Below are 21,433 nucleotides of genomic sequence, written 5' to 3' on the forward strand. Positions count from 1 at the left end.
CGGCCGCTGCAGGAAGCTCAAGGCCGCTGCAGGATGCTCAAGGCCCAAGGCCTTGGTCGCCTTGCGCAGCACCACAGCATAAGTCGCTCCCTCCTCCGTAGCCATGTAAGGAGGACAGGGAAAACCAGTGTCAGGGGAAGTGTCTAGACCACTGGCCTCCCCCAGCTCACCTGCCCAGTCCTGACTTAACTGGCACTGCTGTGCCAGAGGGTCCTCAGACCCATCCCAGTGTTCCCCTTCATCCGTGTCCTGACACAAATAGGCAAAAATGACGGAGCCAGGGAATAGGTGAAAAGCTCACCAGTTGGCGCCGAGTGGTGCCGCTCTGACGGCGAACCCGGGCTGAAAACGGGGACGCCGTAGACCGAGGACGGCATCGGGGGTGGCACCGCGGGGGTCGGCGCCAGCGGAGTCGTAAGGTCAACTGGCGTCGACCGGGATCCAGGCCTGGAGCCCTCGAGGGCCTGCGGCGCTGGGACCGAAGTCGCCAGCGGCGCTGAGGCCGAAGCTGCCAGCAGCACAGGGCTAGGACATCCAGTCGGACCCGCGGGGCCTGAAGGCGCGCCGGCGGATCTCGACGGCGGGAACAGTCCTTATGGCCACGAGAAGTCTCCAATCTGCTCCGGAGTTGCATTGAGCATAGGGACAGGAGGGTGCGGGGCTGGATGCGACTGCGCGGGCTCCGCCTGAGCCGTGTGGGCGGCGCACCTGAACCCTCGGCCAAGTTGCGCGACCGGCGAGGGGAGGTCGAAGAATGATGATGTTTCTTTTACTTCTTTTTGCCTTGCCTCGACTTACCCGAGTGCGAGGACTTGGATCCAGACAATCTAGGATGACTGCGGCTCCGCGACTGGTCCCTCGACTTCCTCCTCGAGCGGAGCCGGCTGCCAGAGCTCGAGGAGCTTACGGGAACGCTCCCGCCTAGCCTTCGACGTCAAGGACCGGCAGTCGGGGCACAACATGTCATCATGGTCAGCCCCCAAACAGTAGAGACAACAGCGGTGGGGTCGGTAACCGACATCAGTCGGTGACAGGCATCACACGGCTTGAAACCAGGCATCCCTACCGGCACCAGGAGTCAAAAAAAGAACTGACGTCAGCGCGCGAGGGCAGCGTCTAAGTACTCCAGCAACGTCATTCCGGCGACGTCATTCCGGTGACGCCGACGACGGACGCGGAGCCATAGGACGACGCCTACCACCGCGCAGGGCTACTGCTGACGAAAACTTTCCGGATCCAGTCTGACGCCTGGGGATATTCTAAGGTAAGGAATCTAACACTAACGTGTTTCTTTCAGATAAATATTACATAACATGCAAACATCACAGGTTACAATTTAGACTGGAGACTACTGCTAAGTCAAATAGTAATTTAAATTAATTTCTGACACTATTTGACAGTCCACAAAATCTTGTCCAAATTAATGACACAAGTAGCTAGAAGGCCACATGATCACATGTGCAGGAATGTGATGGGTATTTCCATCGCACCTTTACAAGTCTTCATTCAAGGCCCAGGTTTAATGTTCTAGGATAATAGATTGCATGACTGCTACAAGAGCAAGTGCATCATTCTCCTCCAAGACTCAGTGCATGAGAACAATGTCCAGGAGATGTTCAACTGGACTAATACGTGGAACCCAGGCTCATTCTTGAACAATGATGATGCGACTCCCAAGAGTCTATTGAAGGCGCACACATCGATCGACCATGTACTCTCTTTGGAGAGTACATGGTCTCCAAAGAGAGTACATGAAATTAAGTGATTTTCATTATACTAACCTTGTTCCTGAGACTTGCACAAAAATTGTTATGGGGTTTACCGGCTCACCTATAAGTCACACTACAAAATGCTTGCTGCTTATAGCACAACACACATAAATGGCACACTGATGACTCACAATGGTTTGTGCATTAGCAATTAATGCACAAGGTGAGTCGCTGTAAACGATCACCCGTGAAAACATAAAACACCTTGTACTTACATTGCTACAGCAGCATAGTTGTTAGGTAAGCAGCCCAAATACATAAAATTGGTCAGGCAGTGATTAATTGTATTTTTGTTATCATGGCAATATTCTCAAAATATATTATTTACATTTAGAATCCGAAACAAAATGTAAAAAGGCAAACAAGTGATGCAGGAAAACCACAGGATTCTCCCAACCCTTGGTACCAACAAGCGGTGATTCATCACATGTAGCTGAAGAACATCCTACATCTTTGCAAACAGCTCTGTTCTCCATGCTCCGAGGGAATTGTGCTAAAAGGGAGATACTCCACCCCATACCCCCCATGTCTCTCCCAACACTTCAGGTGTGGTGGGGTGGTCAGAAAGTGCACTTGACTCCAGGCAAAGATTAAAGGAGAAAATGAAGGGGTGGGAGCAGCTCACATCACAGGGACTTACTGGACAATGGAGAGTTAGAAAGTCTAATCCCCCTGAGTGCTATGACATGACCTTGATGTCCGTAGCAATCCCAAGAGGGCGCTATGGACCTGGAGGTCACGTCCAAGCACCAAAGCCTGTATGTCCAAGCACCAAGGCAACAACACAGTATCCCTTGTGTGCTGCTCCAGTGACCTTGTCACATCCCTCTTGGTAAGAGGGTGAGACTCTCCCATTCCAGCTGAGGAGGGTGTGACTCTCCTTTCATTGAGCGATTGCGTCAGATATATGATCAAGTCATTGGCGGGGCTAACACCAGGTACTTCCTGGTTTCCCTAGGGGTGTGGAGGGGGCTGAAAATAGCCCTGATCTATGCGAAAAGGGAGGTGGCGTTGGAAAGTTGAGAGAGGAACATTTCCAACAATACCTCCCTTACCTAGCAAAATGCCTTGCAATCACATTGGGATATGTTTGCCTGGCCCTCAACCTAGATCCAGGTATTTGTAGCAGGGGGAGCGGACCATTGGGCAAGTGCTTGTGCTCATCACATCCTCCCAACAGTAGAAGTATTTATGTCCTAAACACACAGGTGGATGGAGGTGATTATCCCCAATCTATCCACCCTGGCATTGGACTATACCCTCGCCCTAGGGGCAGAGAGGGGGCTGAAAGCCCACTGGATGACACAAATTTGTTTTTATTTAAATAAAATAATGGATTTAATGGATTTAAATCTGGCTCATCCTGACATCAGGTCCCATTCCTAAAGCCTCAACAGTCTCTCTGCTCACCTGGAGACTAAAGCATCCCCATCCCTATGGCAAGCAAGAGGAAATTTAGATTCTTTTGGGTGCTGTTTTTACAAATGGGCTAACAGAGTGGGCCTAAATTCCAATATCGTCTCACCTCCCATTCTGAATGGATGCAATTTTCAGGCTTGAGTCGGCCACCACCTGGGGAAACCGACCAAACCCAGACATTTCTAAAAACTAGACATCGAGTGGAGTTCTTGGTGATGTGCCTCACATGGATCCCACAATGTTTTCTAACCCACAACACCTAGAAAACTTGGTCTCAAATAACACATTTTCCTTGGATTTCTGTTACGTACATTTCCAGAATTCACAGAGATCAACTATTTTTCAATAAAACATATAATTTAATGGAGAAAGATGAATTACAATAATCGGACTACAAAAGGCTTAAACAATGCAGAGCATGTTTAGTGAACAAGTCAATGAAAAGTTACCGATGTCCCCTTAGTCCTGCCTGCATCTGCATGAAATCCTAGAGCAGGACCTGAAGGCTTTCAGAAGGTCAAATTAAACTCTGATGGTCCTCCTAATTTCCAGTTTTAAAGATGTAAGTTAAATAAAATGTTGGGAAAAGGGTGAGGTGAGACAGAAGAAAAACCTTATCACTATGCTAGGAAGTCTGTGCTTCTTTCAAATAAAGATACGGCCTTTTATGAAGACATATGGTTGTAATCCCAAACTTAATGAATTCTCCGGTAAAGTAAATTTAAATTGAAACGGCTGTCAAAAAGATCATAAACATCAGAATTCCAAAGGAATATCAAGAGAAAGTCAGCTTCCCACTGTGGATATTACAATAATATCACAACATAACAGTATAAGAGTGAATAAGCAGATTTATTCTTTGACTATCCCAATAGCAGAATGTGTTTATTCGCTCTCATACTGTTACCTGAAAAAGTTCTTCTCGGCATTAAGATGAAATATGATGTTGTGTAGTGATCCCTAGGGTTTTAAGGCTAATTTCTGCGGCACAAAGTAGCTATTGGCTACTGGAGAAGTGTGGCTCAATGGTTAGAGCGGCAGACCCTGATGCAGAGGTCTAGCCCGGGACCAGGGTTCAATTCCCCGCCTCGGCGGGTCTTGGGCTCAAAAATTCCACGGACCTGATCATTCTCGCCTCGGTGCCTATTCCAATCATGGAGTCCCACTCTGCAACTCTGGGCAATAGCTTGCTTAATCTCCACAACGGCCCCCACAACGCTAAGGATGCCTGGCCTCCACCCTGGGGGTGCCCAGGAGTGGACACCTCACAGGGAAAGCCAGGATGGGTTCCACAGCGGTATTCGTACAAGCGCCTTGAGACCCTTGCGGGTGAGTAGTGCGCTATACAAGTATCAATTTACATGTTTACATTTACTATTCAGAAGGAGTGAAGCACTAACTCTTGTGCCTGCGATGGAATGCTGCCTCGCTGGAGTAGAGGAACACTAGCGCGCTAGTCAATTCTTGGTGAGCTTAGATTCTGGAAGGACTGTGGAATACACGTGTTATCTGACCCATGGAACATTTCTGACTGTTGATTTGCCGATCTGATTGTGATTAAAAAATATTTAGAGTTAAATGAGAAATAGAGCCTATCTCATCAAACCGTAAACATCTCCACAAGAGAGACCTGCCATAAAACCATACATCATTTAAATTTAAGACATTTACAACAGAACTTTTACATCCAGAGTATGACAAAGATGCGTCTGTGTTGGGCAACTCTCATATGTTTGCGGTGTGCGTTAGTTTGACCAGATGCTCTACTTGAATATTCTGCAGCTCTGTTTAATGGATGGCTGATTGCAGAGAATCCAAAACCCATACTAAATTCTCATTCAAACAAGAGAAGAATACACACATTTGTTTATTAACACTGCAGTTACATAGTCAGTGTAAATCAAAAGGTTTTGGTTTCGCACTGCATGAAGTAAAGTCTTTTGTCTATCAATTTTTGTCTTTAACTCCGGGATGCATATGTAGGGAGCCACTATTCATCTGGAACTAAAGACGGTGACCTAGGCCAAATGTTGAAGTGACACTTTACCTGTACTTGGGCCCATATGAAGTCATGGCTGTCTGAGCTCAAAGTAAGACGTGATTTTGAGACGTATATGGGCGACCAATCAAATATGCATATAGAGGGGCTGAGGGTCAGATTCCTGATGACATGTGGGGGTCAGCAGCATGACAAACACTTTGAAGGGACGTGTGGACTCATGACCTGAAGTCCAAGAGTCCTCTCTCTGAAGAAACTATGTTCTGGTCAGAGAATGTGCCTGGGGTATAGAAAGGTCGTTAAGAAAGCACCGGGCAGGGAAAGCTAACATGCAGTTGTGAAAAGAAGGTCAACTGTGGTGCTCCAACCAGGGGGAGAGTGCTCTGTTGTCAGACCGGCTTGAACATCGTTCATCTACCAGAAAGAACTCAGAGCATCCATGGGGAAGTGGCTATGAACAAGCAGTTGCCTAAGTAGATGTAAACACTTAAGACTCCAGAGGGAATTGGTCAAAGTGGAGCAGCTTGCACAGGTAATACACTCACGTGAGTCGCCCACTTAACATGTCCACTGAGACTGCCAAATTGGAATAAGAATGTAGGTATCGTTCAGGTCTAGGTTAAATAATTGATAGAATTTAGTCAATGGCATGCCACATAGCAGAGCTTGTAAATTTTCAAAAGGAGTTCTTTGAATATAGGGAAAACACCCAGTGAAAAAGAATGGGCATGTTGCTATGGTGTAGTTGAAGCCATATCAGACCTCTGACAGCCCAGGTTTCGTGAGTTATTTTTCACTATGCCTGCTTAATTTTGAACTCCGAAAACGTGAAATAAATGTGCTTGCTTTGTTCGTTATGAGCTGCAGGGCTCAAAGAGTACTTGGAGTTCTCAGATATTTACTCTTGTACCTAGGGGTATTGGTTTCATCTCTTGCAGACTGTGGAAACACAATCTATGGGAGACCCTGGATCGATAAACTCTAAGGCAGTTTCCAAGAAATAAGGGCAACAGGAGCTACATTTTTTCAACTCTTCAAGACCAAGGAACGATACGCAAAACGTTTGCCATGCATAGGTGTGACTTGCTCAAGTAAAATCAGAAAGCCACAACTAAAAACGGATGTATTATTGTAAATCTGGCACATACAGCACGATCAGGTGACTGGGACCAACTGGGGAAGTCAAAAGGAAAAAGAAATAACAAGCATAAAAAGAGCCTTACAAGTACACAGAAAACAGACATGCAGGCAGAGGTTTGCATACATTGTGCAAAAATTCCCAGTCTCCAAGCAGTATTGAGAATGGACTGGGGCATGGGGAAGCCAGTAGGTGAGGTGATGGTATGACCTGTGTTCAGAAATGATTGGCGAGTATGTTGGCTTCCAAATTAAAGAACACTCGATGTTCAGTATATGTGGTTCTAGAGAGTTCTGAGCTTAAGATGACATGTAAATGTAAATGTAAATGTCATGGTACTTATAGAGCGCACTGTCACCAGACGGTCACCTTGCGGTGTCGCCTATTCGGCTTCCTGGTGCGGATACTCATACCACTGTGGAACCCCTCCTGGCTTTCCCTGTGAAGTATCCACTCCTGGGCACCTCCAGGGTGAAGCCTGGTATCCTTAGCGCTGTTGGGGCCGGTGTGGAGGCTCAGCAAGCTATTGCCCAGAGTTGCAGCATGGGGCCCGTGATTAGAATAGGCACCGAGGCGAGAATTAACAGGTCCGAGGAAATTGAGCCCGAGACCCCGCCGAGGCAGGAATCGAACCCTGGTCCCTGGCCAGAACTCTGCATCAGGGTCTGCCACTCTAACCATTGAGCCACACTCCTCCACATAAGACTACAGACAAAAAGGGCTATAAAATAAAACAGCATACTTTCCTAGTATATTTATCGCTGTATAATAGGGGTCTATAAATAAGAATTAACACCTTAACCACATTGAGAGATCAAGGTTTCTAAATTAGTAATATAATGCATGCCATGAATGAGGCTCACTCTTCGACCAAGGTCATAGGTTCTCATTCGGCATTACTAATCTTTCAATGTATCTAGTTCTTTTTAGCCTCTGGCTACAGACCGCCTTAGTGGTCTGTTGGCAATCTAATGAGTTCTATACAACCAGACCAGAGCATGTAGCAGATTTGCACAGTTTAGTTGACCCCATTATATCACTGGCAAAGCAGCTACGATGTTGGCTCACAAATGTACGGCATCAACATGTGCCTGCTCTGTTACAGGTATGTCAGACTGGTTGTATTGCTAATGCTTGTTTAATAGTTGCATTCTTCGCTAAATGGTCTCCTCTGCAGTTAATCCTGAAAGTCGCCAGGTAGCAAATAATACCACCAGGTAGATGCATCGATTATGCAAGCTGAAATTGCACCACAGTCTTCAAAAAAGGTGTGCACAAGAATAGGAAACTGTGACCAATGGCAATATTATTAAAATATATACCCCACTCTTATTTCTATATACTTTTCAATCTAATGAGGTTAGACTGTAGTGCTGATCTTACAACATAGTAGATACAATTGGTTTGCTGAGAAACCATTAATACAACAGTTCTCATATTAAACGAAGTATGGGTCTATGGTCAAATGCAATGTTAGGCTTTACAAGAAAGCAGTCGACTTTGCCATGTTACAATGAAAAAATCCAGCTATTAGCATTTAATTAGAAATTAGACTAACATTATCATTGTGGTTACGTGACAGGCGATCTCCAAAGAGATTTTTGTCTCTTTTGTTCTATGCAGAAAGTTTTTTTAAACGGGTGGATGCCACTTCAGACAGTACTTTGCTAGTGAAAACAAAAAGACAATAACTGAAAATAAATAGTCCAGTCATAGCCAGGTTAATTACACTGGAGCCCTTGAAAATAGATATTTTCAAATAACATAGGATTATACAATAAAGATCAAGTTGCCTGCAGCTTCTTCTTGCAATGCCCCCTCATTAAATCGAGCCATTTAATTTGAATTATAAAACTATACATAGTAAATGGACGAGAACATTGGACTATGCTGAAAGTTTTATGAATTTTACATTATGTTGTTGAAGACAGAAATAGGTATTATTAAACAAATGTTACCCCTCTTTACTGTCACACACCCCGAATGGCAATTCTTCATGCATATACAATATGTATGTACTAGAATTTACCTTGATTGGTTTGTCAAAGTCTCCGTCACACAGTGACTGAAGGGGTATTTTAAAGGGCCTCCAGACTGGATTCAAATTGTTTTTAATAACCTGCAAAAATAAACACACATGAAATTAACATATGGACGAATGGATATTTTCCTTATTCTTAATTCCTGCTACTGTGAGTATTACAAACAATTCTATCAACAGCTTTTTGCACAATTAAGCAGTGACATGAAAGGCATTCATTCATTCTATGAAATTTCCCAGGAGCCGAGAGATTATGAAAATACACCTTGCAATCTATTTCACTTGAATGTGTATCGGTTGTCCAAATGTCTGCTGAAGATGCACCTCTGTTAAAAGTTCTGCGATTTCAGTTTGCACAGCTAGTGAGCAGGTACATGAGAACCACGAAATGTTTCTGATGACTTTCCTGTTTCAGAGGTTCTCCAGTGTCCCAACACTATACTCTAAAAAGCAAACTAATGAGCAGTGGTCTAATAACGTACGCACTTTGAGCCAGTCACAAACAAACTTAAGGACACACTTACAATGGCAGAAAGTTGGATAGGTTTAAATCCCTACACTTTGATTCATACAATCAGTGTTTGAAGGGTTTTCCAAACCCAAATCTAACTAAAGGAAAAAGTAAAATCTACAAGTGTGTTGGATTTTCCACTGTCATTAGTTTGAACTTAGGGAAGGGTTCTTGGGTGTTCACTGTGTAGTTGACCATTGGCAATGTGGCCCCCAGCTTACCAAAGCAATTTCAGGCCAATGACCATTATGAGGTACCCAAGAGCTAGTTTCACCTCTTGCTCTCAAAACACTTTCTTTCCCCCAATTCCTAGATTGTTCCAAAATATTTAACCAACAAGTACACAATAAATCAAGAAATGCTAGCTATTCATGGATGCTCCAATGATTACCTGTAAACAGCTATTACAGTGATCTTGTCAAAGCATCTTACTTATTTGCAGTCCAATCCCTTCATTTAAAGCCCCAGAACCGTTTGTGTGATAGGTAGAAGTTATACAGAAACAACACTGAACTATAGCCCTGATGACGTCCTACGTTGCACGAAACACGCTGGCTGAATTTATTAGGAACTTCTGTTGATGAACTGCTACAAGTTTGTCAATTAATATTGATGAACTGTTATAATTGTAGTGGAAACACTATCCTAAAGTGACGTGCAATAAATTGTGGATCTAAGGAAATTTGTCTTTCTTTGAATCAGTTGGGAACAAATTTGCATTTGCAAATACTGAATACGGTGCTCCCTTCATTGTGGTATTTTGCATTGGAGGTGGTCCTGCAGCGGTGGGGTACAGAAGATTGAGAGTGATTGATTGGATTAATAACATTGAATTGCTATAGCAATAATCCTGTCCTGTGCACACCAGTTGGAGGCCCTCGCCACTAGGGATTATTATTGATAATCAGCAATAGGCCACATGGAGTTTCTAAAGGCAGCCCAGTCTCCTTCCCTTCCACACTTTAGTGTCTCGAGCAATACACTCTAGCCCAGGAATGTAGAAAATACACTTCTATTGTCTGGGGGGCTGTATAAACATCTGAATCTTCTACCATTTAAAAAACGGGGGCAATCCAAAATGGATCCCACTGGCTTCAGCATACTCACACCCACCTAGAACATGGAGTCCTACAAGCAGGTACTGTATACACAACACACACTCAACATACACATAGGGATGTCTTTGCAACATCTGGGCATGGCACCCAATCAGAATTTTACACGAGCAGGCATGTAGGCATGGTGCTATTTTTCGGAACAGGGAAAGATGTGTGCCCAACTACTGTAGATTCAAAATCAGTTGGAAGCCACCACTATCTACTTACTGTACACGCCCCAGGAACACAAATGGCACACTAGTGTCAGTTAAGGATTAACCTCTGGTATTCCCCACTTACATACAGAGAGAAGCTCTGTGTTTCATGGACAATTGTGTGCCTAAGCCCCTGCACACATTAGCTGGCCATTGAGTTAGGGGCAAGTCTTTTTAATAAAATATACGAACTCTTACAAGTAGCAGAGCCAGCACTTTTGTGTAGACTCTTGAGGTGGATCTTAGCCAAAATATGAGAAGCTGAAACTAATAATTTAGATCAACTACTGCATATATTGAAGCATTTTTGATACAATGGCTTCACTGGAATATCGAAATATGTATCTTGTACATCCAGGAAAGTTAGAAATAAACCTGGTGCGACAGTCCAGAAAAATATGAAATGTGCCATTTGGTTTTTAGTAGAAGGATTATGGAGTAATACCACTCATTTCTTCACCTCACTGATCCACCTGCTAATTACTTTGTGAGACAAATATTGAAATCACAAGTAAATTACTTTCCTTTTTACAATGATTGATTACAATCATTGTAATTATCCACTTGAAATTATCCACTTCTGGCTGGAAAAAGGATAGCATTCCAGATCATATCTTTTTCTCATAAGTTCCTCCACCTATTGGTAGTTAAATGCATTTCACATGAAGACAGTAAGTGGGAAGAGTAACAATCCATATGGTCGGACTAGGAAACAAAAGCAACATCCTGACAACACTTCCAGTCCTACAGCGGGGTCAACCATGGGATGAGGAGCAGCCACTACAAACATGAAACAATCTCAACTGGAACACCGCCACTCCGGAGGCAAATATATCAACATTAGATACTGTTACTCTTAGATTATCAAATGTAATACCCAATAAGAACAGGTCATTCAATTTCTTAGCAGCTGATAGAATAGAAAACCAATCCTCCATAGCAAGAAGAGCAGAATAGAACTTCAGCAGATCTGTCAAGAGACTACAGACAGAAGACTGCACATGGGCCAGATCTCAGAATGGTGCTTGCTGCAAAATGCTACTTTTTCATGTGATACCTTTAGGTATTTCCACTGTGTCAGTAGGTCTGGCAAACTCTGTAGGCATCGGTGTTGCCCGACATATTGGCCAACTTGGATCCACATTGACCACACTAGGACACTCTTCTACAAACCCCTCCAAGAGATAAAGTCTTACTATGCATTTTGGAAATGTCACATCCACATCAAAGCAATCGCTTGTAAAGATAGAGAACTATAGAGTGGTCTATTTATATCTCAAGAGCCCTCTTTTACCTTGAATAGCCATAAATGATAGTGTCACTCTGGTCTGTCAAAGAACATAGTCTCCAATGTTGTTTAGCCTTTTCCTTCTTCTCCCATATCTGTCTCATCATCTACCAGATATAGGTGAACAAAACAGAAGACAAGATCTGTCCCCTGCACCCGCTTTCAGCTATCAAGAAACGGTAGTGGGGAAGTACAGCACTTCCTATAATTTTCTGTTGCGCAGATGTCAGTCAGAGGGCACAACTTGTATTTTGGAGTCAGAAATGCAAATCTATAGTTGGTGCACAATCTTAGGCAGAGCTTGATGCACTGAGCCTGGATCCACTACACCGCACTGCTGAGAAAGCAAATTAACATCACATGCTGGGATGGACCAAGATGCTCCTGCACTTCCAACATTACACCCATTCTGCACTACTACAAAGCTGATTGCTTGTTGCTTCCCAGCTTTAAGGCCCAGACCAATAGAACAGCTGCTATAAATTAGAGCGAGGCTGCTCCTGACTACTCACGGTGGCCTAGAATCGATGTGATGGGAAATGGGATGTGAGGAGTTCCTGCAGAAGAATTCTGCCTTTTCGCATCAGTGGGACATAAGATTGATAGCCCAGCTTCCTTCCTCAAATTTTCCCTTTGCCAATCTTGGATGGGAGCCCTATAGCTACTAGTCGCAAAATTGAGATCCGCATGATTATTGTTTGCATTGCGTACGATGCTGCTGCTGGATTCCGATTATCCTTGCTGTAGCAGACTTGTATAGGGGGTGCAATTTGTCTGAAGGATGTAGAATTTCCTCACATTAAAAAAACTCAAGGGGATGAACAAGGTTTCCTGTCTTTGGTACGTTTCACCCGTACTGTTGTAAGTACTATAGAAGGAGAAGTGGCTAGACCTGCCAACTTTGGAACCTGGGGACCCAGGTTAAAATCCCAGCCTCAGTGCTTCTCTCAACATTGTGTGATTCTGGCAGATTCACTAAATCTCTCTGTTCTTAAAAATCAATGTCAAATGTATTTGTGGAATCCCAACTTGATGTAGACAATCTGTAGATTGTCTCCCAACTCCCCTGTGTAATGTACGGTGCTCTGTTGTTTCCTAGCTAGGTTTGGGCCATATAAATGCCAATATATATTGTCATGAGAAAAGAGATGGTAAAGAAAGCATTACAACTCTCAACTAGAAGCATATAGTTGTTTCAGTGATCGGAGTCAGAGGCAAATTCTTAGTCCCTCATCAGTTGTCAGCCCGCACTGAGTCGCCTAGAGTTGCTGTGGTCCTGAGATTAATGAGTCGAAAAACAGAGGACCTGATAATTCCAGGCGACCCAGTCCTGCATGAGTGAGTTACTGCAGGAGCTAAGAGGAGCTGCTATGCCGGTCTCCTCCTCTCATGTACAATCAGGGCAGCGGCAAATGCTCTTCCTCTCTTCCCCAAACCTGCACTGCCCCAACCACATGCCTAAGGAAAGACCACACAGCCACTTTCCTCCTGCTCAAGCAGATGGTAAATGGATGCAGAATTTTAGCATGTTATTTTCCCCGGCATGGGGGAAACACCAAGATTTGGACTCCCATATTTGTGGGTCTGTGGGATATTCCCCGCTTTAGAGGAAAAATGCTTGTAATCTTCTAATTTCTTAGTCCGGGAACTCGGTGGAATCAGTGATTCCTGCCCTGGTGTCCATACCGCAAAATCCAATGAGCTCACAATAAGCTCGCCCAGGTGTTATGGTCGGTAAATTGTATACAGTAACACGTGAGACTATCAACACTGTGCTGATGCATGGCACATAAGATTAAGCCTTTTCCAACCTTGCGGGGTGTTTATACCGCCAATGGACTGGCTGATGTACCTAGAGAAGCACAGGTCATTTGAATGAGCTCAAACAGCAGAAAGCAAAACCTTTAGACATACAGTTTACAGACCGCAAACCTCAAACTTGCAAGGTAAGTATGTGGGCAAGCGTTAACGTCTTCTGTTACTCAAGCTATTTTAGTTGTAACTGGTGTGTGTTGTATGCACCTTGCAAAAACATAATTGGATTGTGAGCCTTATGCAATTTCCCTCATCTGACATCTTACAGATAATTTTGTAGTTGCTACATGCGCAAGCCCATCCAGAGCCGAATAAAAATGAGGAATCAGAAATTGCATTTAATATTTGTCCACTGTAGAAATCGAAGTTTGGAAAGAAAGTGGAATAGTTAGTTACATGTAAAAAACAAATAAGATTGATTGAATGGCAAAGAAAATAATTAACTGTGATCGCTATTAACGGTTTGTTTGAGCAACACACTGTGAACATTCTGCTTAAAACAGTTAAAAGCCTATACAAGACGCCAGTGATTGATGCACCATTGCTCTATGCCAACCCAAGTCTCACTAACAGAAGGCCACCAACAAACATCTGACCAGCCCTCACAGCTAGTATTGAGACTACCAGAGGTGATGAAGTCTGCAAAGAGGTGGCTGAAGAAAAAAATTATTTCAACTAAAAACTAGCAGCCCTGCCCACCAAGGCCGAATTTCATATTGTTTGTGTTACCACTGCCCCAGATTACATGAGCATGGAGAGAACTTATTCACTCCTATTAAACTTTCGATACACAACTCACCATGTGAAAGCATCTGTACCAGTGCCCAATCAGGTTTGTTAACCTTAGCACTACTTTAATAGAATTTCAAGGGCTAGGGACAATGCAACAAGGGATCAAAAAGCTCCATCTTTGCCCTCCTCTCCTGTCCCACCTCATTAGATTAGTTTATGGCCCTTACCTACAGTGATTTTGTGGTTTCTGATGTATCCAAGGACCTCATCTGAGAGGTCACATTGACAATGATACCTACTTCGTGAAATAGCAACAAGGAAGGGATGTCCAATAAAGATTGCCCTGTGTCATCAAAGTCTAACACTGCCACCCTTCACCATATTGTGGATCCTCATTTGCTAAACAACTGGCCATGACGCACTCTTATTTTTATCTGTTCTGGCCTGTTCGGAACTCAGGAACGTTATAAGTGCTAGACACTTGTACATTGTGCAGTGGAAGCTTCCTATGGTGGGAGAACTGAACTGATCGAATACCTAACAGGGATTTATGGCAGCACTCCTGGATTTATTAGTACAACTGTGAAAATGCAACAATCGGAAACAATTTATGCACTTCGATAGGTGTTTGTTTTTATATACAAATCCTGAGTTTTTCATGCATCAAAGTGTCACAGTTCATATAATAGACTTATATATGCTATTCTTGATATATCTAATAATATATACCTTATAATGAAACAGCTGACAGGTGTTTCGTCAATAAATGGTATTCTAAAGGACCAAACTAAAATTGTGACGGGCAATGAAATATAAAGTGAGGCTGTTCGCGGGAAAGCCAATTTCAGGTATGGTGCATAATATTTGCAGCAGACCACCGTAAGATCTTAATAAGTTATTGTGACACAGGCTAGTAGTGTGTTTGAACTGGATTGGCAGTGTATGGCAGCATTGGTATCCAATGTGGGATAACAATGTTGCATGTAGTCGCACATGGCACAGAAACAAAGGGTCACAGTTGTCAGTGATATGAGATGTATGGTGACAAAACACCACTGGGTCCGGGCTCCCAACAGTAAGGCCAAGCCTCTGACCTAATACTAAACTGAACAATTTGCCAATACTGTTGTATGTGATTCTTCTTTATTTTCACAGCACATTGGAGTTAAACCAAATATGGGATTAGGACTGCAACTTTAGTCTGAATAAATCATTATTTTAGTAAGCTATTCAAAGAACATCCATCAATTAGTTTATAACATTTGTACAATTTTTTTCAACCTACACACCAAAGAAACAATTTATACAATGACTAATACATAACACTGTACACATTCCAAAAACATTGACTCCCACTCAATCACCGCAATACTCTTCTACAACCTTTCTCACACACCACAAAATACAAATATCTATTTACATTTAATCTCTCATACATACAAATGTACGTCATAAGATCTCAAAGGATTATCTTATTGTTCCAATCAAAATATAATTATATGGAATGTTTTTTCTATGGCTTTTGTATATATGAGAAATTAATTGTGTAGCTAAAACTAAAGGAGCTACTCATTTATTCTAGTTCCACTAGTACATATATCTCCACCAGGTCTTCCACGTGTTTTAGTATGTTGTGTAATACTCTGCAAAAACACTACTGATCTATTAAGATTTGTTTTTGTACATTTTTTTAATTCTTTTCACCACAATATGCGGTGTATTTCCTTTTCAGAGCCTACGTTTGATGGTTTGCTTCCAGATCATGATAGGATCCATCATATTGATCAGGATTACAACAGCCGAGGTAGTGTGGTTGTCATTTTTAAAGATTTCATTAATTGCATTCTCATATCTCCTTTGGCAGAAAAATTTTTGAGTCTCCATTTAATTTTCTTCTACCAGTTCTAATAGAATTTTACAAGTGACTTTTCAATCTCAATTAGGCAGAAACCGCCGGTGCTTCAATTTTTACTATCTATTCTTAACCCTTCACAATTGATCCCAGTTGATCACTACTCTATCACATGCCAATAGCAATGTTTTGAGTTGAATCAAGCCCTCTGATCAACTGCCTGCCCTTCAACCTTCCATTGTTTTTTTATTACCTAATCATGTTGAGCCATCTTTTTCTATTGTTCGCTTTGTAATTCGGTTGCATGCGTAAAAGTCTTTCCCTCATTACTTTTTCCCAATCTTAATAATTTCCCACCTTTTTCTTTGCAAGTGAGGTTTTTGAGCTCCCTTTCTGTAGATTATTTTACTATGACTATGAACCGCTATGGCCTAATTATGCATCTGGTGGTAAAAGAAAATCATCCTCTGTGTGCATCTGTGAACCCTCCTTATGCTTGTGACATGAAGTTCCTCTGCCATACGGTTAGTAGATCAGAAGAATTTCCACAGGAAGATTCTCTTCCAGATGACAAACTTCCAGCAGAGGATTTAACAAATGGCATGTGATGTACAGGGAAAGAGGTGACAAAAACAGAGGGACACAGCTGAGGCGAAGAGAGCTGCAGAGGACAGATGTGAGAATCTCAGAACGAGGAGGGTTGAGAGGTTAAGTGAGTTAGAAGAGAAGTGAGCCAATGAAACACAGAGGAGTGGTCACAAGAAATAAGAGGTAGCGCATGCAAGAGGTGAGCAGAAAGGGGAGGTAGATAGAAGTGAGGTAAAATATAGAGGGGAGTGATAGAAAGCTAGGAGGTAAAGAGAGGTGATGTAAAGAGGGCCTATACAGATTTATACAGTGAAGACAAGGAGGCAAGTTAGAAAGAGCTGTGTAAAGAGATGGAGGAAGTGGGAAAGAGAACAAGTGGGTGTAGATAACTGTGACGTAAAGAGAGCTGATAGAGGAAAAAGTGGTGGAGGCACAGTGAGAGGCCGGGTTAAAGTGAGGTACGAAAAAGAGTGATAGAGGTATATTGGGCCTGGAGAACATTCTGAGTGCATACTATCTAAATAGAATTGACAAAAAGTATTATGGGTGGTACAGGGAATCAATGCAGGAAATACATTTATCCTGTGTCGCAATGAAGTCAAATGATTATTCAAAGTAAAACCATGAGAGAATATCATTCTCAGTTCCCAAACACACTCTTTAGAGTTCACTCCACACTGCAAAATATACTTTGCTGTGTCCTTTAAAAGGGACAGCTCAGCATACTTCAGAGACGATTAGGTGCAAATGTAATTTTATTTACACACAACACTGCACAGCAACTAAACTTGATGCACCGTGTTATGTGAAATGGGGAGATCTGCAAAGATACGGTGCTGCTGCTCTTCTCCCAAGTGCTGGGGTGCTTTCACTCTGCCTTGCATCATACACATACCTTTGCACCACAGCGCAAAGGCGTCAGTATATGCCTAGCATAGGTTTTGTACTGAAAGGGTACTCGTCCAATACAAAATACTATCTTTAGATGTACTTTCACATTTTTCCCAATTGTGTGTGCTGAACTTTCCAGAGCAAAGAATATTTTACATTACAAAGTAAATCTCAAACCAACACTTAGCGCCCATTTGAGTAACTTTTAGTGACTTTGCACCATTGCAAAGAGTTGATCAACCTCGACATTGGTGTGCATGCCTGGTATGCCCAGCCTCCATCCTCGCACTCTCATGCAGTTTTTGGCAAGTAAATTGAAAAATAATCTGTGACATTTCTCCCTCCTTACTTTACCTCACGTCTTCTACTGTAACCTTCTATTTTAACCTCATTCTATATCTCTTTGTACTTTCACGCTCTCGCTATCTCAGCATTAATCAGCATTCTCTACCTCACCTTTGTCTCCTTCGTCTCTCTCAATACACTCACTCAATTTTATCCCTCTCTACCTCGCCCCTCTTTATAAATCACTTTCAGTGCCGACCTCTATATCAAATCACTCCTGATATTCTCTTGATCTCAGCATTTTGTCTACATCATCCTTCACTTTGCATCTCACTACCCCTTACTCCGCCTCACCATTCCCCATCACCTCTCTACTCATTTCCCTCTCCACCTCATATCTCCCTCGCCACCCCCTCTCTCTGATTACCTAACATATCAATTTATCTCACTATTATTTTACTACATCACACCCCTAAACCACTTCCTTCCTTTCTGCCTGTTCACTCTCCTTCACCTGTCTAAATATCTTACTCCTTTTCAGGCTGAGTCTATTTCTCACTTTCTACCCCTTTTTCCCTGTCAACTCCTCTGTGTCGCTTTCACAAACACAAATCTCTCTTTGGGCTATCTTCTCCATTTCAACTCATTCTGTTCAAGTCAACTATTTATGTTTCTACTTCATCAACTCTTCATTTTTCTCTAACTCACACAATTGGTAGCATGCTATGGTAATAGCCAATAACTCTCCTCCTGTTTATCACTGTAAAAGACTACTGTCCCCTGACCAACAAACCCCAACCAGAAGCTTTGCTGAAGCCACTCACCTTGTCTCACCAGATCGCGCAGATGAGAAGGAACCAGCCAGTGACTGACTCATGAGTGACTCGAATCCCAATTCTCTAATACCAGTGCCATTATGATTGCGTTGATCTGAGACACATAGATCCTTAGTGTTGCTTTTTACACCTCTCACTGAGGTTCCAAGTTGCTAACTTTGCATAGCCCACCATAACTCAATGCAAACCAAAGGTTTAGTCTTCAGGCCAACGCGAGTGGGCTTGGATGAATGAGTGCATGCTGCAATGTATCTCAACCAAACTTGAGTTTCAAGTATGGACTATAATGATAGCTAAACATATGTATGGCCAATATGCCACAGCAAAAATGAATAAGACAGATATTGCATCATATCTTGCAACATAATTGGTCAGAATAATAGGATCAAAAGAGAGGCAGAGCTACAATTGACTAATGGGCACTCACCACATGTCTACGAGAGACCTACCCGTGGGGCACACACTGTGGCTCTCTTGAGTGGCATGGTTACACAGTTAACTATTCTGCTTTAACCTGAGGCTCTATGGAAGTAGCTATTCTACTATGAAAGTCATATAAGCTGTCACCCCATCTAAAACTGAAAAACGGGAGGTAAGTATAAGTGGCCACAATGCTGGAGGGTCACCCTTGGACATTAGTGTTTGGGCAACTCCCACCGTAGCTCAGGGCACCTTAGATGACATAAGCAACTTGTTGGCTGAGGCATCTCAGGTGGAACAGTTAGTGGGGGAGACATACATGCAGCAGCTTTACACAAACACTTCGCTGTCTGAAAGCAGGATTCCTGTTGGCGTATGTAGTTGCTGGCACATGGGTGAGAAGGAGTTCACTTATTTCTCAGAATTACATGGGTTGTTTTCCAGTCTGGATTTTCTTCCTCTAACAGATCTGTCCTGGGTGTCTGGCTCAACTATCCACCATTGAGGGGATTTCCCATCACTCACCAGTCAAACTGATGTTCCACCGACTTTGGGGCGGAGAGCATGCCATGTGGCCCCTCAATGTCTGTTGGCTGGTTGATGGTGACTTTTAAGCTTACCTGTGAGAAGCTGCAGAGTTCTAAACATGGGATTGTTTTTTTTTTCTGCCAGAATGGTGTGGAAATCCTTCAAAGGTAGAGAAATGGTATGCCTTACCAATAAAAGAAGTAAAAGGAAATCTAAGACAGTGGATCAGGAAGCCATGCTAAAGAGGTACATCAGTACTAAATACCCCTTTATACTGTGTCAACTAGATTTGGCCAGACTGGCTTTAAGACGGCAAAAATTGGACATGGCTCAATCTGCTTGGCTGGCCTCGCAGCAGCATGTCTACTATACAGGAGACTAAGCATGCAAACTTCATTGGTCAGCAAATTGAGAAATGGCCACCTGAGTAGTTTACAAAGATATGTATGCCACTCACTAGAGAACTGTGAGATTGCAACCCCATTGAACTAAGACCTGCCAATTTCAAGTCTTTCTAATAAAGAGTCCAATATGCCAGAGCTCTCACTGATTCCGAAGGAGACCTCAAAAGCTATTTGGAAAATGCAGCTGAGGGGGACAAATGTGGGCCTAATAACCTCACCTTAGAAATGTTTGAGAGGCTTCTCTATTATCAGGATTGACACCTTCTAAATATATTTACCAAATCCCTACAAGAGAGCTACATATCTCCAGAAGCCAGGTTGCTATAGTGGAGCTGGACGACTTGCATATCAGTGTCCAAGGGGGACCAAGCACCACACTTTAGTGCAAGACTTTCAATGGGACAATGACATTGAAGGCAGGGTATTGCTTTATGAAGACTACATCTTTCTTTTTGTTCACTCCCTTAGATAGATTGGGCAAAGGTTGAGGACATATTTAAGATCTTTGGGGAAACAGCTGGCTTACTAACCAACTTGAACAAATCCATCAGAGTCCGAGTCTGGGACGAAAATTCCATGAAAGCATGGCAATTTTAAAGGACCAATGATAGCCTCTCAGCTTTAAATATTTGGGTGTACAAGTCTCCGTTGAACCCACTCTGTGCTGTACAGTCACCAGGGTATACCTGAAAACGATTAAGCCTGGGAGTGAACTCCATAAATCCTAGTATTTAAAAAAAAAAAAAAAAAGACTTACACTTGCTGTGGCCTAGTGGCTTACACTCAAAATTGCCATGCTGAATTGCAATTGTGATGGGAACAGGACTATGAATAGAGGGAGGAGAAGATGGCATGCCAGGACCTAATCATATCAGTGAACTCTGAGTAATTCAATTTAAATACTTCAATTTAATAAAATATACACCAGACAAGCAATGGACGATGGGTAGTACTCCTCACCTACGTCTATAAGGTACCACGCAGGGACAGGAAACTTCTTTTATGAGGTGTCGACCTAAAAAGTGATGCAAAGATACTGGCAACACAACACACACACTAAGTGATACTGTGGTAGCTTGTAGATCTGGCTCCTAACAGCGGGGAGAGTCTGTGCATTATGTAGGACGTGGGTGGGTCTGATGGAGTTCCTGCTAGGCAAGAGAGATGCTGCAATGCACTGGAGATCAAATCACACCCCTTAATCAAACAGTGGTTCAGAAGGATGAGTAAATATTCTTGAACAGAAGAATCAATATACTAAGAAGAAGGATGCCCTAAGAAGCACAGGAAAATATAGGGGCCCTGGTGGGACCATTTTCATATTTCATTATCATGATGGTTGATGCAAAATACATCAGTCACCACTGCTCTTTGACCAACCACCTTCAATGTATTGAGTTCCATGAATAGTATCATATGCTTATGTGTTGCATGTCAACATGATTACAGCTCACCTACTGCTGGCTAAAAACTCAATACATTGATTATTAAAAAAACAATACAACTAACGATCTAGTATTTTCTAACTTCAGTATGGATCAGATCTGTCCAGTACTGGATGATTCAACAAATAGACAGCCACAAAGCTTCTTTTTTAAAAAAAAC

At 42.7% G+C, this 21,433-nt stretch overlaps 1 protein-coding gene across 1 annotated transcript in view; it reads right to left on the reverse strand.

Moving 5' to 3' along the window:
* CPNE3 (copine 3) overlaps window positions 1-21,433 on the reverse strand; it is a 493,182-nt gene that overhangs the window by 157,721 nt on the left and 314,028 nt on the right. Inside the window, exon 7 of the mRNA XM_078687070.1 lies at window positions 8,355-8,444. Coding sequence (XP_078543196.1) covers window positions 8,355-8,444 — 90 coding nt within the window. The remainder of the gene's footprint in view (window positions 1-8,354; window positions 8,445-21,433) is intronic.

The sequence above is a fragment of the Lissotriton helveticus genome, chromosome 4_1, assembly GCF_964261635.1.
Source record: "Lissotriton helveticus chromosome 4_1, aLisHel1.1, whole genome shotgun sequence".
Taxonomy (NCBI): Eukaryota; Metazoa; Chordata; class Amphibia; order Caudata; family Salamandridae; genus Lissotriton; species Lissotriton helveticus.